At 54.6% G+C, this 16,699-nt stretch overlaps 1 protein-coding gene across 2 annotated transcripts in view; it reads left to right on the top strand.

The window, feature by feature from the left end:
* Positions 1–220: 220 nt before the first annotated feature.
* NTNG2 (netrin G2) overlaps positions 221–16,699 on the top strand; it is a 72,986-nt gene continuing 56,507 nt past the window's right edge. For both annotated transcript variants that reach the window (XM_060153283.1, XM_060153282.1), the window contains exons 1-2: positions 221–339; positions 3,970–5,031. In XM_060153283.1, coding sequence (XP_060009266.1) covers positions 4,819–5,031 — 213 coding nt within the window. In that variant the 5' untranslated portion in view covers positions 221–339; positions 3,970–4,818. The remainder of the gene's footprint in view (positions 340–3,969; positions 5,032–16,699) is intronic.

The raw sequence follows: 16,699 nt of genomic DNA, 5'->3' as shown, positions 1-16,699 counted from the left end.
CCGCCCAGGGGGCCCCAAAAGTTTGCACTTGTTAGCGGCGACCTCCCGCTCGGCCGGGGCGGGCGATGCGGGCGGCTGGGGCGGGCCCCTCCCCCGGCCCGCGTCTCCGGGACGGCTGCGGGCGGCCCCCCCGGCGGCCGGAGGGCTCCCCAGCCCCGATCTGACGGCCGCGGCGGCGGCGGCCACAGCGGCAGCGGGAGCAGCGCGGGGAAGCAGAACCGGCTCGCAGCCCTCGGCCCTCGCCCCACCCAGCGCCAGCCAGACGGGGGAGGCGGAGCGCCGAGGGTGGCGGTCCTCGGCCTCCCGGGTCTCCGCTCCGGGAAGCCGCTCCGAGCCGGGGTAAGGCTGGAGGGGAGAGCCCGGGAGGCGAGCGGGGGGGAGGGCGGGGGGGAGAGATGCTGCAGCTTTGCCAGGCTGGTTTCATTTTTAAAGGGCTTCGGTGACCATGCAGGCTTTCCCGCGGCCCAGGAGCCACTTAAAGCGGCCCAGCAAAGGCTCGGATGCAAAAGTTATTTGGTGGCGGCCGTTACTAGCGCAGGACTGGAGTCGCTTGGAGAGGGGTGTGTGAGTGTGCATTTGTAGCAGTATCTTAAAGGAGTAGCTTGTCTTCCTGGCTGGCTTTTTCCCACCAGGGTCTTTTTCCATCGTTTGTGAGAGTGAGTGGTGGGGATGGGTGTTACCAGAATGCCTGGATGTGTTTGTGAAAAGGAAATTAACCCTTCTCGCGCGCCATTCCCCTACCCCAATTTAATCGCCACCCCGATTCCTCCCATCCCCTTCCCCTCTCTGAAAACTGGGTATGTGTGAGTTGCACAGAGAAACTCTGTCTTCCAGCGGCGGCTAGAAACTTCTTTCCGTGCCCTGGAGGGGTGGGCTAATGGGGAGGGTTATGTGCCTGGACCGGCTTGGGGACAGCGTGGAGTCGAACCTCCAGCTGGGTGGCACGCAGATGGTGGGAGCAGAGGCCGCGGGAAGGCGGGAAGAGGACCGTGGACTCGCGGCGTCCGCGGGCTCCGGAGTAAGTTGTCCGCCTGGGCTGGGGGCGGCAGCGCTGGGGAAAAGGAGGCAACGAATTCCCCGGCGCTTTGCTGGGCGTCTTCTAAGTAAGGGAGGCGGTGCCAGGTGTGGGTGCACCCTCGGTGCCCGCCGGGCCTTTTTGAAAGGCGTGATTATTAATTGCTCCCGTGGCTTGCACTCAACTTCGGGAAGACAAAAAGCAACTGCGGGATTGCCAGGCACGTCCCCGTGCGATGTCCGCCGTTTGCAGCCCACCCGAAGCACGGACTCCGAACCCTTGGCGTCCAAGGCTGGGAGCTGACCCCCATCTCCACACACCCCCCTCCCCCCGGCCCCAGCCGAGGCCTCCTCCTCGCGCCCCACCCCCCGCGCTCAACTCTTCGGGGCTGTCTGGGCGCTGAGAGGGCGTGGGGGGCGCCCGGGAGCCCAAGAAGGCTCCCATTCCGGGGCTGGGCGCACTGGGGCCGCCGGAACTGGGATGCTCACTCGTGCGGCCGCGTTGAGCGGGGCACCTACTGGACCGGCGCGGGCTGAGGGAGGTTTAGGGTTGGGAGGATGGGGTGGGACTGTAAGGTGATCGCGACCGGGAGCGGGCTCCCCTTTCCTTCCTGGCTCCCAGCACCCTCCCCTGAAGGCAGATATCACCCCCCTCGACTGTCCCCGCTGGGAAAGGAGAAGAAACTTGGGGGTGGGCTGGGTCCTGGGAGAAGCCCCCAGCGCCCCCTCTCCACGGACCAGCCCCCCAGGGGCTCCGCGTCCACCAAGGCAAGTTTCCCACGAGGCGAGGGCGCAGCCAGCAACTCCGGGAGGAGCCTGCTTCCAGCCCAGCCAGCTCGAGAGGCGCTAATTCAATAAGACAGAAAAATCTGAGTTCAGAAATCCTGGTAAAATCTAATTTTCGGGTTTTAATAACCTGGCTTTCAGCCCCCTCGGCTCCTGAGGACTCTTAAAAGAAAAGAAAGCGCATTGATTCGATTTGTTTCTGGGAGCTGCAGTTTCTTAATAATATCAGGTGAAGATTTATTTTCCAAGGAGTAAACTATCCGCCGGGATACAACCTCTTACTCTGAAATTTCCCACACTGGCTTCTCACTCCGTGCTTTCCTCCTCGCTGTTCCGAAGACTCTTGCATCTCTCCCCCTCCCTTTCTTTCTGTTTGGCAAAAACTGACTGTAACATTCTCATGCTGAGCTCGCAATTCCCTTACGATGCCAGCAACGCCCAACTGATTGACTAGTTGTAAACACATTTATTACCCCCCCGCCCCCCCCCGCAGATTTTGATGTTGTTGGCTCCCCCACCCCATCTTCCAGGGAATGCATGGCATTTAAGCCTGCGGAACTGCAAAGCAATGAATAGGCTTGCGAGGCGCGCTGCCCCTTCGATCTCGCGGGCCTCCTGGCCTCCGGGCCTCACTGCCTCCCCACGCCCGCCTGCGTCCAGTGCGGTCCAGGCCGGAGGCAGCACTCTGGTCCTGCAGACGAAGGAAGCCCGCGTCCGGGCGCACCCTGCGAGCCGCAGTCGGGCGCCCTACCTGGGAGTGAACAGTCAGGAGCCCGCGGCTGGAAGAATGAGTGAGGAATGTGCTGTTTTCTGGGCAGCGCGAAGCTCAGACAGAGGCATCCAAAACCTTTGCCGGCCGCGCTATCTTATTTTTACTACATTTTCTCAGGTTGTAAAAATAGTCTCCAGGCGGGTTCTTTCTGAGAGTTTTCTAGCAAGAAGCACATTCAAGGCCGGACAGGCTCTGTAACACTGTTTCTCTTTAAACAGCCAGAGGTGAGATGTGAAAATGTGTCCCCCTCGGCTCATTCATCTGCATCAAGAGCCCTTCAGCCAGAGAGAGGGGCAGGGGCTGCCTTAATGCAGATTTATGATGCCCCCAGCCTGGAGCTTTGGGGCAGAGGCTGGGGGCTTCTCCTGGGGAGGCACGGGGCGGCCAGCCCCCATTTGGACAACGTCCCCCCACTCCGGTTTGTCATTTTTGGCAGGAGTGCGTTTGTGTCTGGGTGGAGAATGGAGGTTCATGGAAACGTCGTGGACCTTCTAGGTACAATGGCTGAAGAGTCAGCAGTTTGGGAATTTAGATGCAATAATCGTAGACATAATAACCAGAATTAATAACACATGCGCTTCTGCTGCGACTCATTGCAGTAACCTTTGCCCTATTGGCTAGTATTTTTGGCCAGATCCCACACTGGGGACCAAATTCTCCTGGTGATATATCAAGTGTCCTGGAACACCCCGCACTATTGGAGTCGTGCTTTTCGCAATGTAACATTCATCTTAGTTATGTCTATTTAGGGCTTTTAAATAATTACCGGTAGCTTAAAATAGTAAAGCAATAATCATAATGGTGACCTGTTTATAAACATACCCTCTAAGGGATGATTGCAAAATTTTGGCCTTGATCGGAAAAAGCGAATATGACAAATCATTGTCACTTCCGTCCAAGTCTTCAACATCCCTAGTTTCTTACAGTTAAAAATTAAATTCACCATTTCAGAATTTTGGAGATGTATTTACTGGCACCCAGTTCGTAATTGTCGGCCCACGCGTGGACCATTCTTAACCTGAACCTGTCCTCACAGCCTCACCGGCCGGCACCTGTAATTAATTACAGCCTCATCTACGGTTTTGACATTTTGACTTGTCAGGCATGATAAAGCCACCATTCATCTCGGCTCCTGGGGCTGCTTTAGAAAGTCACTGACCCCAAACAGGGGCGCTTCTGCTGACCCCAACACCCCCATAAATATGGAGAAAGCGCATCACCTTTTTAATAATGTGCCCCATCTCCAAATGTGCATCTCCTATATTAATAAAAATTACCCAGTTTCCTCGGGACACCTTGCTAATAATGCAGCCTCATCTTTTGTACATTTTGCCAGAGAGCTTTTGTTCTTATACATCTTTACTCTCCCCCCCCTTTCTCTATTTAACTTGTTGCAGGTGTTGTTGCTAACGAGCTCTCTCTCCTCCGTTCTTACAATGAAAGACAAGCCAGACCCCGGGTACCTGGATGGATTGGGAGCTGAAGTCTCAGAAACTTCCTAATAAGTTGCCCATGGCTACCAGCCAAGGTCAGCTGGTTCCCATTAGCGCCTGTCCCCACCAAAGACGAGCCAAATAAGTTGCTCCCCAGTTAACACCTCAGTCGCTTTTTTTATGCTCCAGTCCAGCTGCACAATTGTTGTCACTTTAAGCCCATATGAAAAGAAATCTCTTTTATGGGTCCAAAATGCCAAGTCCAATCCCATAGAGGGAACGTGTTTGCAGCAAACAGGTACACCTCCTGATTTTACTTTATCTTTACAACGCAGGCCGGAGGGTTGTTTTGCAGTTGTGCTGAGCGCACATCACACATTCAGGGCCCTTTAAAGACCCGGGTTGATTGGAAGGACCAAAATTAAAAGCAATCTGATCCGGCCTCACGCCAGATCCCTGCGGATTTTCTCCCTATCCCATTTCCATCCACCGTCACAATTTGAGAGTCTGCCTGATTTGATCAGATTCCCCTCTGGGAGAGGTGTGATGCCAAGGTTAGGAGGACGCCAAGTTGTGGGCAACTTCTCGATCTGCCCATCAGCAGTCTGAGAAACGCTGGCTCTGAGTTTTCCACATCGGCCTCTTGGAAAAAACAAGTTCCTCGCTGTTTGCAACCTGGCAGAGTCCCTGGGACATCCGGCCTCCGTCGCCCGGTAGATGTGGTTTTTCCATGCTGAGGCGGCGAGGCCCTCCTGACCCAGTCGCCACCTCTCCGGTCCCTCTCTGGGCCTCGCCCCTGGGGACTGCGCCGCCATGCTGCACCTGCTGGCTCTTTTCCTGCACTGCCTCCCGCTGGCCTCTGGGGACTACGACATCTGCAAATCCTGGGTGACCACGGATGAAGGCCCCACCTGGGAGTTCTATGCCTGCCAGCCCAAGGTGATGCGCCTGAAGGACTTCGTCAAGGTGAAGGTGGAGCCCTCCGGCATCACATGCGGAGACCCCCCCGAGAGATTCTGCTCCCACGTAAGTCAGCCCCACCCCGCCATTCTGTTCGCTCAGGCCAAGTGGGTGGGGGTCTGGGCCGGACCCTGGGGGTGGGTGAGCAGAGCAGGAGGACCAAGATGCAAGGTTGACTCTCCTTCATGTAGGTTTGGGATCAGGTCTCTGTCCCACCTTGGAAACGTGCCAAAGCAAAGGCGGCCCTGAGGATGCTGGGGTCACATGACATGGTTCTTTGGGGTGGGGAGATTCTTGGCCAGGTGATCGCTAGATCCTCTCCTCTTGGGAAAACCACAGTACTAGTCCGTTCCCCAGCCTTGCAGATAAGCCCCGCCTCTCTCGTAGGAAGTCAGCATCTGGGCGAGCGAGCAGAGTACTATTTGCAGCGTTGCACTCTGACCTCCCTCGGTTCGTCCCTCTGTGGTACCACCTCCTCTTCCACCCAATCCAATCCAGCAAACGAGCGAGGGAATGCCAAGCACCGGGCCGGCGCTTCTCGGTGGGGGTTTGATGGCAGTGCAGAGGGGATTCGTAAGGGAGGACGGAGGGGTCAGAGCAGGGCGGGCGGTGTGGCTGCTACCATTTCTGATTCCACCCCTATGTGCAGTGACCACAGTCGCTGGTTAAGTCAGGGGGGAGGCAGGCTTTCAGGCGCTGTCACCTGAGTCCCTAGTTAGAGAAAGTTGGAGTCTTAGAGCCACGGAGTACATCAGTACTCAAGTAACATTAACAACAACAACAACAACAATAATAGCGGGGACCATTTGTGCAAGCCCCTGAGTGTGGAGGCTAAGAGCTCAATACGAGTCATTCCATGGAGTCCTCCACTCGGCTGAGCTGGGCTGATCCTGTGTTGTACAAAGTAGGAGTTTCAGGGGGTGAGCTCTGGACCAGTGGCATCTCTGGGCCACCACTCCATCACCTGTAAAGTGTGTACACTAACAGCACACGCTCGAGTCGCTGTAAGGAGTAAGTGAGCTAATGCACCCCAAAATGCGCAGACTAGGGTCTGGCCCAGAGCAAGTGCCCCTAGGTGTTAGCCATTGTCATTCCCATTGTACAGATGGAGAAACTGAGGTCCAAAGTCACAGCCCAGGAAGTGATGAAGCTATGATCTGAGTGTCCGGCTCCAGAGTCACTGAGCTAATTTGCCTCCCGAGAGACACCTTCCCACTGGGCAGGGCCCCGGGTCGGCTGGAGGCTGGACGGGGCAGCCAGGCTGCAGGAGCCGCAGGAAGGGCTCAGTGTCGCCCTCGGGCGGCTGCTGCCTTCACGTGTCCTGCGGGGAGCCACCAGGTCTCTGGGTTTATGGCTGGACTGAGCCGGTGTCCCCGCTCGGCTCCTGAGGAGGCCTCAGTCCCGTGGGGCGCTTGGGTCCTATCCTAGAGCAGTCAGCCTGGGAAGGTAGGTTCCCACCTGGGTGGTCGGCAGTCAGGAGGCTGTCACTGTGGGTGGTGGCTGGGCTGGGGGGAGCTAGCTGGGGAGAGAGAGAGGGAGGGAGGAGAAAGCAGCAAAGGGCCAGGAGCCAGGGACTGGAGAGTCCCACTGCACTGAGGACCCCAGGGCTTGCTGGCTCAGGGACAGTCAAGGGGGCTGGCCCCTGAAGGTCAGGGCCAAGGCCAGCACCGGGGGAGCCCAGCTCTGAGTCCACATCTGAAGCTGGCTGCCCACCCCAGCTCGTGTAAGGACTTCTCCACACACTCCCTGAGCAGAGTCAACCGCTGCCTCTTGTATTCAGAGTCTTGACTGTATTTCTTCTTTTGAATATTAATCGTCTTAATGTGCGGAGGGCGGGGCCGTGGGGCGGGGTGCCTAAGTCATAAATCACTGGGCCAGCTTCTGGTCAAGGCTTGAGGGGTGGAGGTGACCATCAAATGCAAGTCTGAGGCCCTCTCCTGGCCAAAGCTGGCTCAGGATGCCCTTGGCCCCGGGCCTCCGCCCTGCCCCCGCTCTCACACACAGAGAACCCAGCGCAGCTGCCGGGGTGGAGTGGTCACCCCGCCACAGTCCTGATGCCACCCAGCATGGGTCCTTGAGCTGTGCAAGGAGCATTCATGCCCCTCCTGTCCTCTCCTGGGAAGACCAGTGAGGAGGGGGCAGGGGAGGAACAGCATCTCCCTCGGTGTCCTGACACCTGTCTGATGGACTTAAATATTTCATGATGGGCTGCCATCCGGCTCTGCCCTTGATTACAAACGTGCAGCCAACGAGGATGGGGAGGCTGCCTAGGCTGGCTTCTGCAGGGAGGAGGGGGTCACGTCCAGATGAATTCAAACCCCCACCCCACCCCACTGTTTACTGCAGCTTCCCTAAGCAGGTTCTGTGCATGTCTCATTAAATCACCTCTAGGGTGCTCTGAGGTGGGGACTCTTCTAATCCCATTGTAGGGATTAGAAAGCGTTGGCTAAATCCCGCCAAGGTCACTCGGTCTGGAGGGCGGGCTGGGACCTTGTACGTGGCCAGGACCCATGCTTATGCACCCGACAGCCCAGCCTTCCCTCTCTGAGCTTTGGTGAAGCAGAGATGATGGTGTAGGCAAGGCACAGTGCCAGTGGAAAGATGCAGCCTGGCCATGGGTGTCCTGGCTCGTAGTAGGTACTCAATGTGTGGTACCTGTTATTTGCTTACCATTGTGGCTATTATGTCCTTGGTTGTGTCCGAGCCTTTGTCTCTTTCCCTCTCTCCAGCCTTGGGGACACCACGCCCTGTATTCCTGGTCTCAGGGCAGCAGGTGGTGGATGTGTGCTCAGGAAGCGTTCGCTCCTCTAGCCATGGCCGGTGGCGCCACCAGGGGGCGCCCTAGTGGTACCCAGGTGGCCCTCTGCCCCCTTAGCCTTACAGTAGCCCAGTGGGTCCCTGTTTCCTGGCACCCCTCCTGCGGCGAGTGCTGGTCCTGTCCTAACATCCACCCAAACGGAGCATGAGCCCTGGGGCACCCTGAGGTTGCAAGAGGGGCCACGGAACGACTGCCCCTTTCAGACTGCAGTGTGCAGACCCTCTCTCCCCCCCTGGACTTGTGTACTTCCGCAAGGCCACCTGAGAACTGAATTGTAAATTCCAGCCTGGGGAGGAAGGCGAGCGGGGAGGAAGACCAAGATAAATGAACAAAAAACCTATTGGCTCCAAATGCACAATGAGAATTAATAGGGCTGAGCTCTCAACCAAGGATTCTTGGGCAAGGGCGAAATTTCAATGAGGGCTGCAGGAGAAGGCGGGCGGCCTCCCACCCCTGACTCCCAGGGCCTGGTTGGAGAGGGCCAAGCCTTCTGAGGCTGCAGGACCAGGGAGAAGGAGGGAAAGGCAGCGCCCGCAAGGGCTTCTCAGCCCCTAGCACGACCCCTTTGGGATGGGGAGGGCACTGTTGTGTTAGGGGAGCAGCCCCGCAGAGCTTCGAAAGAGCGGTCGCCGGCCAGCTGCCTGCGCTGCCGTGAAAGGAAGGGGGAAACCCTGTCCTCACGCCTTGAGGCTCAGCAGAGAGATGGTGAGAAAAGAGGGTGGGGGGCATAGACCAGGCAGGTGGTGTTGAAAATGATCCTACAGCTAGCTACACACTGCTGCCCAAAGTGTAGTCCCTGGACTCACCTTGTTAGAAATGCAGACCCCCGGGCCCCGCCCCAGACCCGCTGAGCCAGAGCTGCATTTTAACGAGAAGTCCAGGTAATTCGGATGCACGCGGGGGATGCTCTGAGGAACGCTGCTCTACACGATCTGTCAGTGATGGGTGATACCTATTATTGATGATGGACAGACAGGAGGCCTGTGGCTGCCACGGGACCTTTGCAGGGTAAGGAGGTGTCGCCACTGCTGAAGGAGGAAAGCAGAGAGCAGGAGGGGTGGAGGTCCCAGGGGTGAGGGGTGAAGCTGGGAGCTCAGATTCCTGAATGTGGGAGACCTGGCGGAAGGTTCCAGAAAGGTGGTGTGCTATCCCGACAAGAGCCACAGGCCTGGAATCTGAAGACCGGAGCTTGCATCCCAGCTTTGCTGCTTGTGGGCTGGGTGATCTGGGGCAAGTCTTTCAATTTTCTGAGCCTCCGTTTCCCCACGTAATGGGACATGGCTGCCTTGCCCCCCGCCCCCGACTTCCTGGGAGAAGGAAATGCCTTTCAGAATATCTGAAAGCGCTTAGAGAGCGCCAGTTCTCTTCTAGGGTGAGGCTTTGATAGTGTCGTTGATCCAGTCTTGAGCATCTTGCTTTTTCCACGGTGAAATAGCTGAACATTAAATGTTTCATCTAAGGAGACTTGAGCACACAGAGGTGCCTGGGTCTTGGTGCACAGGAAAACCCAGAGATGGTCACGAAGGCGCATCTTAGAGCCCACGTCTTCCTCAGAACCTGCTTTGCCTTCTCTGCGCCTCCGTATACCCAGACGCAGAGCAAATGGCCCCATCCCTACCGCATGGGGTCTGCTGGGCTGATGACTGCAGACGGCAGGTGGGTCCCGGGGGCCTCAAGCCCCTCCCCACCATGACACTGAACACCACGTGCAGAATCAAGGTCACAGATGCCGCGCCTCCTGCCAAACCTTGATGTTCACGAAACGTTTCCATCCAGCAGCACTGAGCTCACCAGCCCACTGGCTCAGGTCTCCTTTCCCCTCTGTGTTCTGCCCCCAAACCCACAGAGGACAGCCTGGGGAACACCCTTCCCCACCCCTCCCTCCTCTCCCCGTCACAGCCCTCCCGTCCCGTTTCCGGGGCTGACCTCATGCCAGGTACAGCTGTGATGGGACAGTGCAATAACTCCTGCAAATCCAAATAAACAACAAGAGAAACACAGCAGGTGTTAAGGGTGGTGCACAACTAACTAGGAGTGGGTGAGACTGAGACCTAACGTAAGGAGCTTGAGAAGGATGAGGGCGTGACCCGCTCCCCCCCCCCCCCCCCCCCCCGCACCATATGCTCTAGCTCACCACGGGGTTTCCTGCCTCCTTGCCTTGGCCCGTGCTGCCTCCTCCGCCTTCTTTGCTTCCTTCATTTCCGAGGCTTTCGTGTTTATCTAGATTACCTCAGTTTTTGAGGTTCAGGTTGGACCTCCCCCCAGGAGGCCGTCCTTGACTCCCTAGCCCAGGTGGATTAGAAGACCCCATCTGGTCACAACTGTGTCATTGGGCTTACAGAAGTGGCCTACCGGTTAAGAGTTCAGGCTCTAGAGGCAGAGAGGTAGAGGTTGGAATCCCCTGCTGTGTGACCTTTGGCGTGAAGCTTAACCTCTCTGAGTCTCATTTCCTTAAATGGGACTATTGATGGAATACGCATTTGGAACTGTCATGAGCACAGTGCCTGGAGTCAATGGTCAATCCATGCTCGTTATTCTACTCCTGATGTTTGCCTCCCCCTTGGACTGTGAGCTCCCCAGAGGCAGGGCTGCCTTGTTTATCTTTGCATCCCTCCCTCTTGGCTCAGTTAATGCTCAGAAGGCATTTACTGAACCAATGGATGGGTGGGTGGAGGGACAGTGTGATCCAGGAAGGCTTCTCGGAGGAGGAGAGATTGGGGCTGACTCTTACAGGAATAACTAGGGTTTCAATCAGGACAGAGGAGGCACCAAAGGCCTCTACTTATCTCCATTTGAGTCCCTGTTCTGTAGGATTGTCAATCAGTTGACACCAGGAGGTCTGCACAGTTCTGTCCTTAAGCAGGAAGTGGTGTTGGAACCTGAGCTTCCCCCAGCCCTTAGTTAAAGCCACTCAGTCTCTTGAAATGCCCGAGGCAGGGCCCAGCCTGGGACAAGAATAGTTCCATGCATGACATCTTGTTGCTTGGTAAAGTCTCCTTCCTGGGGAGCAGACGAGTGACAGGATGGGAGCAGCGCTGCCTCCGAGGGCCGGGCCCACACGACTGAGATCCTGGCCTCTTACTCTTCTTAAGGGAATGAGTTTGGGTCCAGACACTCCATGGAGGGTAGGGGGCAGGGCCTCTGGAGTGCCAGGGGGAAGGGAAATGGCCTGGAGGACACATCTTTCCAAAGAGTGTCAGAGACCTAGAGGTTCTAGAACTTTTCCCCAGGCTCATCCGCCTCTTCCCTCTCTACATTCCCTGGCCCTGATTTTTCATATATTTTCATTTTTCTCCCTTAATGCACGTATAACACAAGCTGCCTTGTTAAGTCCCACGTGTGACGAGGCAGGGGGTGGATGGATGGATGGACAGGCAGGCAGGCCACTCCAGCTGTGGGTGAGAACTTGAGGTTTGGGATGGGGCAAACGGGGGCCCATGCTCATCCCACCCCTTCTGGGTTGTGGGACTTTGGATAAGTCCCTGGTGCTCTGAGCCTCGGTTTTCTCATCTGAAAATGGGGTTGATGCTAAACACAATCTCAAAGGAAGGTCGTACGGATGAGATGAGACAAAGCGTGTAGCCCTCAGCTGGGTGCCTGGCAGAAAATGAATGTTTCCCAAAAGGGATGTTTTTCCCCCATCCTAGAATTTGGCGTGAGAGACAAAAGGAGTAAAAGTAGAAAATAACAGAAGAGGAGCCTATTAGCCAAGTGTGTAAGGTGGGGTAGAGTCAGCATATGCTGTGGGAGTTCAGAGGGGGAAGGCAGGGCACCGGGTTGGTCTGGGTTGGTGTATGACCTTGAAGGGTTGGAGGATTCGAAGAGTGATGATGAAGCAGAAAGAATCGCAATTGCAGAGATGCAGGTAGGGCTCCGTGTGACATGAGGGGAGAGCGTGTGGGTGATGGGGAGGGGATGACCCACTCCACCTGTTTGTTTCATCACCCCACCCCCCACCCCGCTCCCTGTAAGCCTGTGGGCGGGACTGTTATTGTGCCATTGGATGGAGGAATAGACCAAGGCTCCCCAAGGCCCACTAATGGTGGAGCTGGGATGCAACCATCCTCTGCCTGGTTCCTAACTACTCTCTAGTGTCAGGGGGGTTAGGCCAAGGGTGTCGGGGGAGGAGGGGAGGGACAGAGCAGTGGGCATGCAGAGACCTGAGGGAACCCACAGGGCATGGGATTCCTGAGCCACGGGGCCGAACAGAGCTTGGCAGGCTCAAAGAAGCAGGTTCCCTCACCCTCAGTGCCCCAGTAACGGGGTCCAGGCTGCAAAGCTCTGTTCCTGTCCCACAGCCCAGGACCCAGGCTTTCCTGCCTCAGATCTGGCCAGGGCCCACTTGGCCCACGAGGATGCTCAGCTCCCACCTGGAGGGGACCGGAGTGATGGGGAAAGTGGGAAATGCAGATGATGCATGGGTCTGTTCAGCTTTGGTTCGCAGGTTCTGATTTGTTTTTCATCACAGCGTATTTGCTTAAATATATGCAAACGTGTTTCTAATTCCCCAAGCACACACCAACTGCTGGCGCTGGTAGGGGGTGGGTGGCGTGTCAGAGTAGCAAGAGCGCAGGATGCGAGCGGGGCAGTGCTGGGACCCCACAGAGTCTCCTCGCTGCTGGGACAGCTCCTTAGCCTCAGTTTCCCCAACGGTGCAACGATGGGGTTTGGCTAGATTAACCACGTCACCCAGCATCCCTGCGTGATTGTAAGATACATTCTCGGAGTTTGGTAAAAATCTATGCTGGGGTTCAGCCTTGGTCTCAAACAGACAAAGTGAGGGGCTCCAGTGCAGACAGAAGGGTTCCAAGTGCATATCCTGTGCTCAGCACAGCACTAGGCTTTTTTTCAAGTTTAAATCCCTTTATTATAGTAGTCTATTAAAGGAAAATCAAAACAAAGAAAAACAAAGCTGAGGGCTAAAAACATAACGGTACATCACATCGTTTCCCCTTGGTTTCTGCTTCTAAATTCTTTTGCAAATTTTTGAATTGAGGTATAATTGACATAGAAGATGGTATCCGTTCTAGGTGTACTGTACAACGTGATGATCTGAGGTAGGTACATGTTGTGAAAGGATTACCACTGTAAGTTTAGTTAATATCCATCACCACGCACCGTTAAAATGTTTTTCTTGCGGTGAAGGCATTTAAAAATATTTTTTAATTAAAAGAATTGAGGTGATCGTCACATAACATGAAATGAGCCATTCAATTTTTTAAAGTTGGGGTAAAACGTATGACATAAAATTTGCCTTTTGAACCATTTTTATGTTGCACATTTAGCACATTCATGATGTTGTGTAACCAGACGGGAAACCCCGTCTCCCTCAGCAGCCCCTCCCCGTTCCTCCTTCCCCCAGCCCCTGGCAACCGCTAGTCTGCCTTCTGTCTCTCACATTTGCCTATTCCAGACATTTCATGTAAATGGAATCATGCAGTGTGTGACTTTTTGTATCTGGCTTCCTTCGCTCGGCATAACGTGCTCGAGCTTCATCCATGTCGTAGCTCGTACCAGTACTTCATTCCTTTTTACGGCCGAATAATATTCCACCGTATGCGCTACCACGTTTTGTTTATCCATTCATTGGTTGCTGGGCATTTGGGTTGTTTCCACTTTGGGGCTATTATGAATAATATTGTTAGGAACATTTACGGACAAGGTTTTGAGTGGACATATGTTTTCATTCCTCTTGGGTCTATACCTAGGAGTGGAATTGCTGGGTCATATGGTAATTTTATTTTTTGTTTATTTATTTTTTAAATAAATTTATTTATGTGTTTGTTTATCTTTGGCTGCGTTGGGTCTTCATTGCTGCGCGCGGGCTTTCTCTCCGGTTGCAGCGAGACGGGGCCCCTCTTCATTGCGGTGTGCAGGCTTCTCATTGCGTTGGCTTCTCTTTGTTGCGGAGCGTGGGCTCTAGGCGCACGGGCTTCGGTAGTTGTGGCACGTGGGCTCAGTAGTTGTGGCTCGTGGGCTCTAGAGCACAGGCTCAGTAGTTGTGGTGCACGGGCTTAGTTGCTCCGCGGCATGTGGGATCTTCCCGGACCAGGGCTCGAACCCGTGTCCCCTGCATTGGCAGGCGGATTCTTAACCACTGTGTCACCAGGGAAGTCCCCATATGGTAATTTTAGATTTAAGTTTTTAAGGAAATGCCGAACTGTTTTCCAGGGCAGCTGCACCATATTACATTCCTACCAGCTCTGTACAAGGGTTCCAGTTTCTCCAGGTCCTTGCCAACGTTTGTCATTTTCCGTCTTTGTTTTTTACTATAATGGCTAACCTGGTTGGTGTGAAGTGGTATCTCATTAGGATTTTGATTTTCATGTCCCTAAGGACTAATGATGCTGGATATTATGTGCTTATTGACCATTTATATATCTTCTTTGGAGAAATATATATTCAAGTCTTTTGCCCATCTTTTCATTGGGTTGTCTTTTTGTTGTTGAGTAGTACATGTTTTTTATATATTCTGGATACTGAATCCTTATCAGATATGTGATTTGCAAATATTTCCCCCATTCTACAGATAATCTTTCATTCTCTTGATTGTGTCCTTTTAGGCACAATTTCTTTTTTTATTTTAGTGAAGTCTAATTCATCTCTTTTTCCCTTGTGCTCTTGGTGTCATATCTAAGGACTCATTGCTAAATTCAAGCTCACGAGTGCTTACCCCTATGTTTTCTTCTAAGACTTTAATAGTTTTCGCTCTTATAGTTAGATCTTTGATCCATTTTGAGTTAATTTTTGTATGTGATGTCAGACAAGCATCCAACTTCAGTCTTTTACATGTGGATATACGCTTTTCCCAACACCACATGTTGAAAAGACTATTCTTTCCCCATGGAATGGTCTTGACACCCTTGTCGAAAATCAGTTGACCATAGACGTGTGGGTTTATTTCTGGACTCTCAGATCTATTCCACTGAGGCACTGAGCAGTCTATGTGCGGTATTTCATCTAACCCTCCCAAATATCCCTCATGGTGGAAACAACCTTTATCTTATTGTCCCCATTTTACAGATGAGAAAACTGAGAGTCTAATACTGAGTGGCAAAGTCCAGGCCCAAACTCAGACCCTAGTCCTTCAACCTCCCGAGGAGGGAGGAAGTCCAAATGCTCACCCCTCCTCCCTCCCTTTCTCTCCCACCTCCGTCCTTTCCTCCCTCTTTTGCTCCTTTTTTCCTAACTTATCCTTTAAGCTGGGATGTTAACTGTGATTCCCAGAGAAGGGTATCTGGGGAGGGGATGTCATGACCTGTGACCTCTCTGGTCTCCAAATATCTCCTGCCTCCACTTCACCTCCTCCCCTCCCCTGCTCATCAGGGCACCAGATTCTGTGTCTCCATCTTTGCAAAAAGTAGGCGATAAAGAAACGCTGGTGATAATTATCCCTCATCTCAAGTAGATGGTGCAGTTGGGAAGGGGTCTTAGAGATTGCCTAAACCAGAGGAACCCCGATATCTCTAAGCACATTACAGTGGGACTAACTACTCAAGGGAAAGTGGGTGCCTGGAACCTGGCTGCTGGTACCCTCTGCCCCTGCCCCGGACCCCTGAGCCCCCACCCCCGGAAATCCTAGGGCTCCTGTGAACACAATACAAAACCACTAATAGCGTCCAACTTCTGCCCCGTTTCCTACATGGGGAAACTGAGGCCCGACGGGATGGACTGACTTCCTCGGGCCCCAGTGAGGGAGCAGCAGACCCGGGAGGTTCAACCGCAAGCCATGGACTGGAGCCCTGGGGACATGAGGCCCTCCACACCAGGTCCCCGTACATCCAGCCACCTCCTGGATTTGACCACATGCGGTGGCATTCGGTGGGGGACCTGGAACGCCTCCCAGCGCGCGGTGGAGCCACACCTTCAGGGTAGGCATGGCCATAAGGTTAAGGTTTGCTCTCTGGCCTGCTCAGGTGAGCTCTCACACCTGTGTGTGGCCCCTGGTGACCCAGCCCTGCTCAGAGCTGGCTCTTGCAGGCCCTGGGGATCTTAAGGCCCCTGCCCTGGCCCGTCTGCAAACTGTGGTTCTCCTTGCTGTGGCAGCACTGTGAAAGGTGGACAGGAAGGGGATGTTTGTGGGAGGTGGGCAAGGCCAGGGGTGAGGCAGGATGGGGGGGCAGAAGGTTAGGGATCACAGCAAAGTCAGCCTCAGCGATTACCGTCCGATGTCGGGCTGGGGTGCATGTGGTCCAACCCCGGCCCGCAGCTGGGAGCTTCAGGAAGCAAGAGCCGGGGACACACTCTCGTGTGTCTCACCACACGCTGGTGTTTCTCCCACCAGCCCCATCTCGTGGGTTTTGGCTGCCATTTCCCGAGGCCTCCCTGTGGGCCGGGTACCCTGCCTGTGCACTTTCTGTGCATGGCGTTTGTGTTTTCTCCGCAGCACTGGGACGGGTATACTGCAGATGAAGGGAGGGAGGCTCAGAGAGGTGGAGAGACTTACCCAAGTTTGCACAGCAGCGACAAAGCCAGGATCTGTCTCTGGGGCCTTGACCACTGTCCCATCCTGCCTTGTCAGAAGTCGGGATCACTGTCCTTGGGGACCCGAGATCCCAAGGTGCAACCACGTCACCCCTCAGGGCCTCGCTGGTAGGAAGGAATTAAATCCACGTTTGTGGATCCCTCCAGATCTACACCTGGGGCTTTCTAGAGCTGCCCTTCCTATTAAAGCGTCCTGGGCCCGTCTGCAAGGACCTGGCATTCTTCTCCCCCAGCGCAGTTTGTCCTGGGGGCTTTGGGACAATTTGGACCCCCTCGGTCCTGCATTCCAGCTCCCTCCTGTTGCCTGAATCATTTGTCCACTTGACTCCAAGTGTCAACCAGGGAAATAAAAGGAAATGAAACACGACCAGGGCATTTCCCCTCGGTCGTAGCCGAAGTCCGTTTTTGGGCAAAAGATGAAAAGGAGGAGAA

Source organism: Lagenorhynchus albirostris, chromosome 7 (genome assembly GCF_949774975.1).
Source record: "Lagenorhynchus albirostris chromosome 7, mLagAlb1.1, whole genome shotgun sequence".
In the NCBI taxonomy this organism is placed as follows: domain Eukaryota; kingdom Metazoa; phylum Chordata; class Mammalia; order Artiodactyla; family Delphinidae; genus Lagenorhynchus; species Lagenorhynchus albirostris.
Note: the sequence above shows the minus strand (reverse complement) of the source record. Positions and strands in the feature narration are given on the sequence as shown.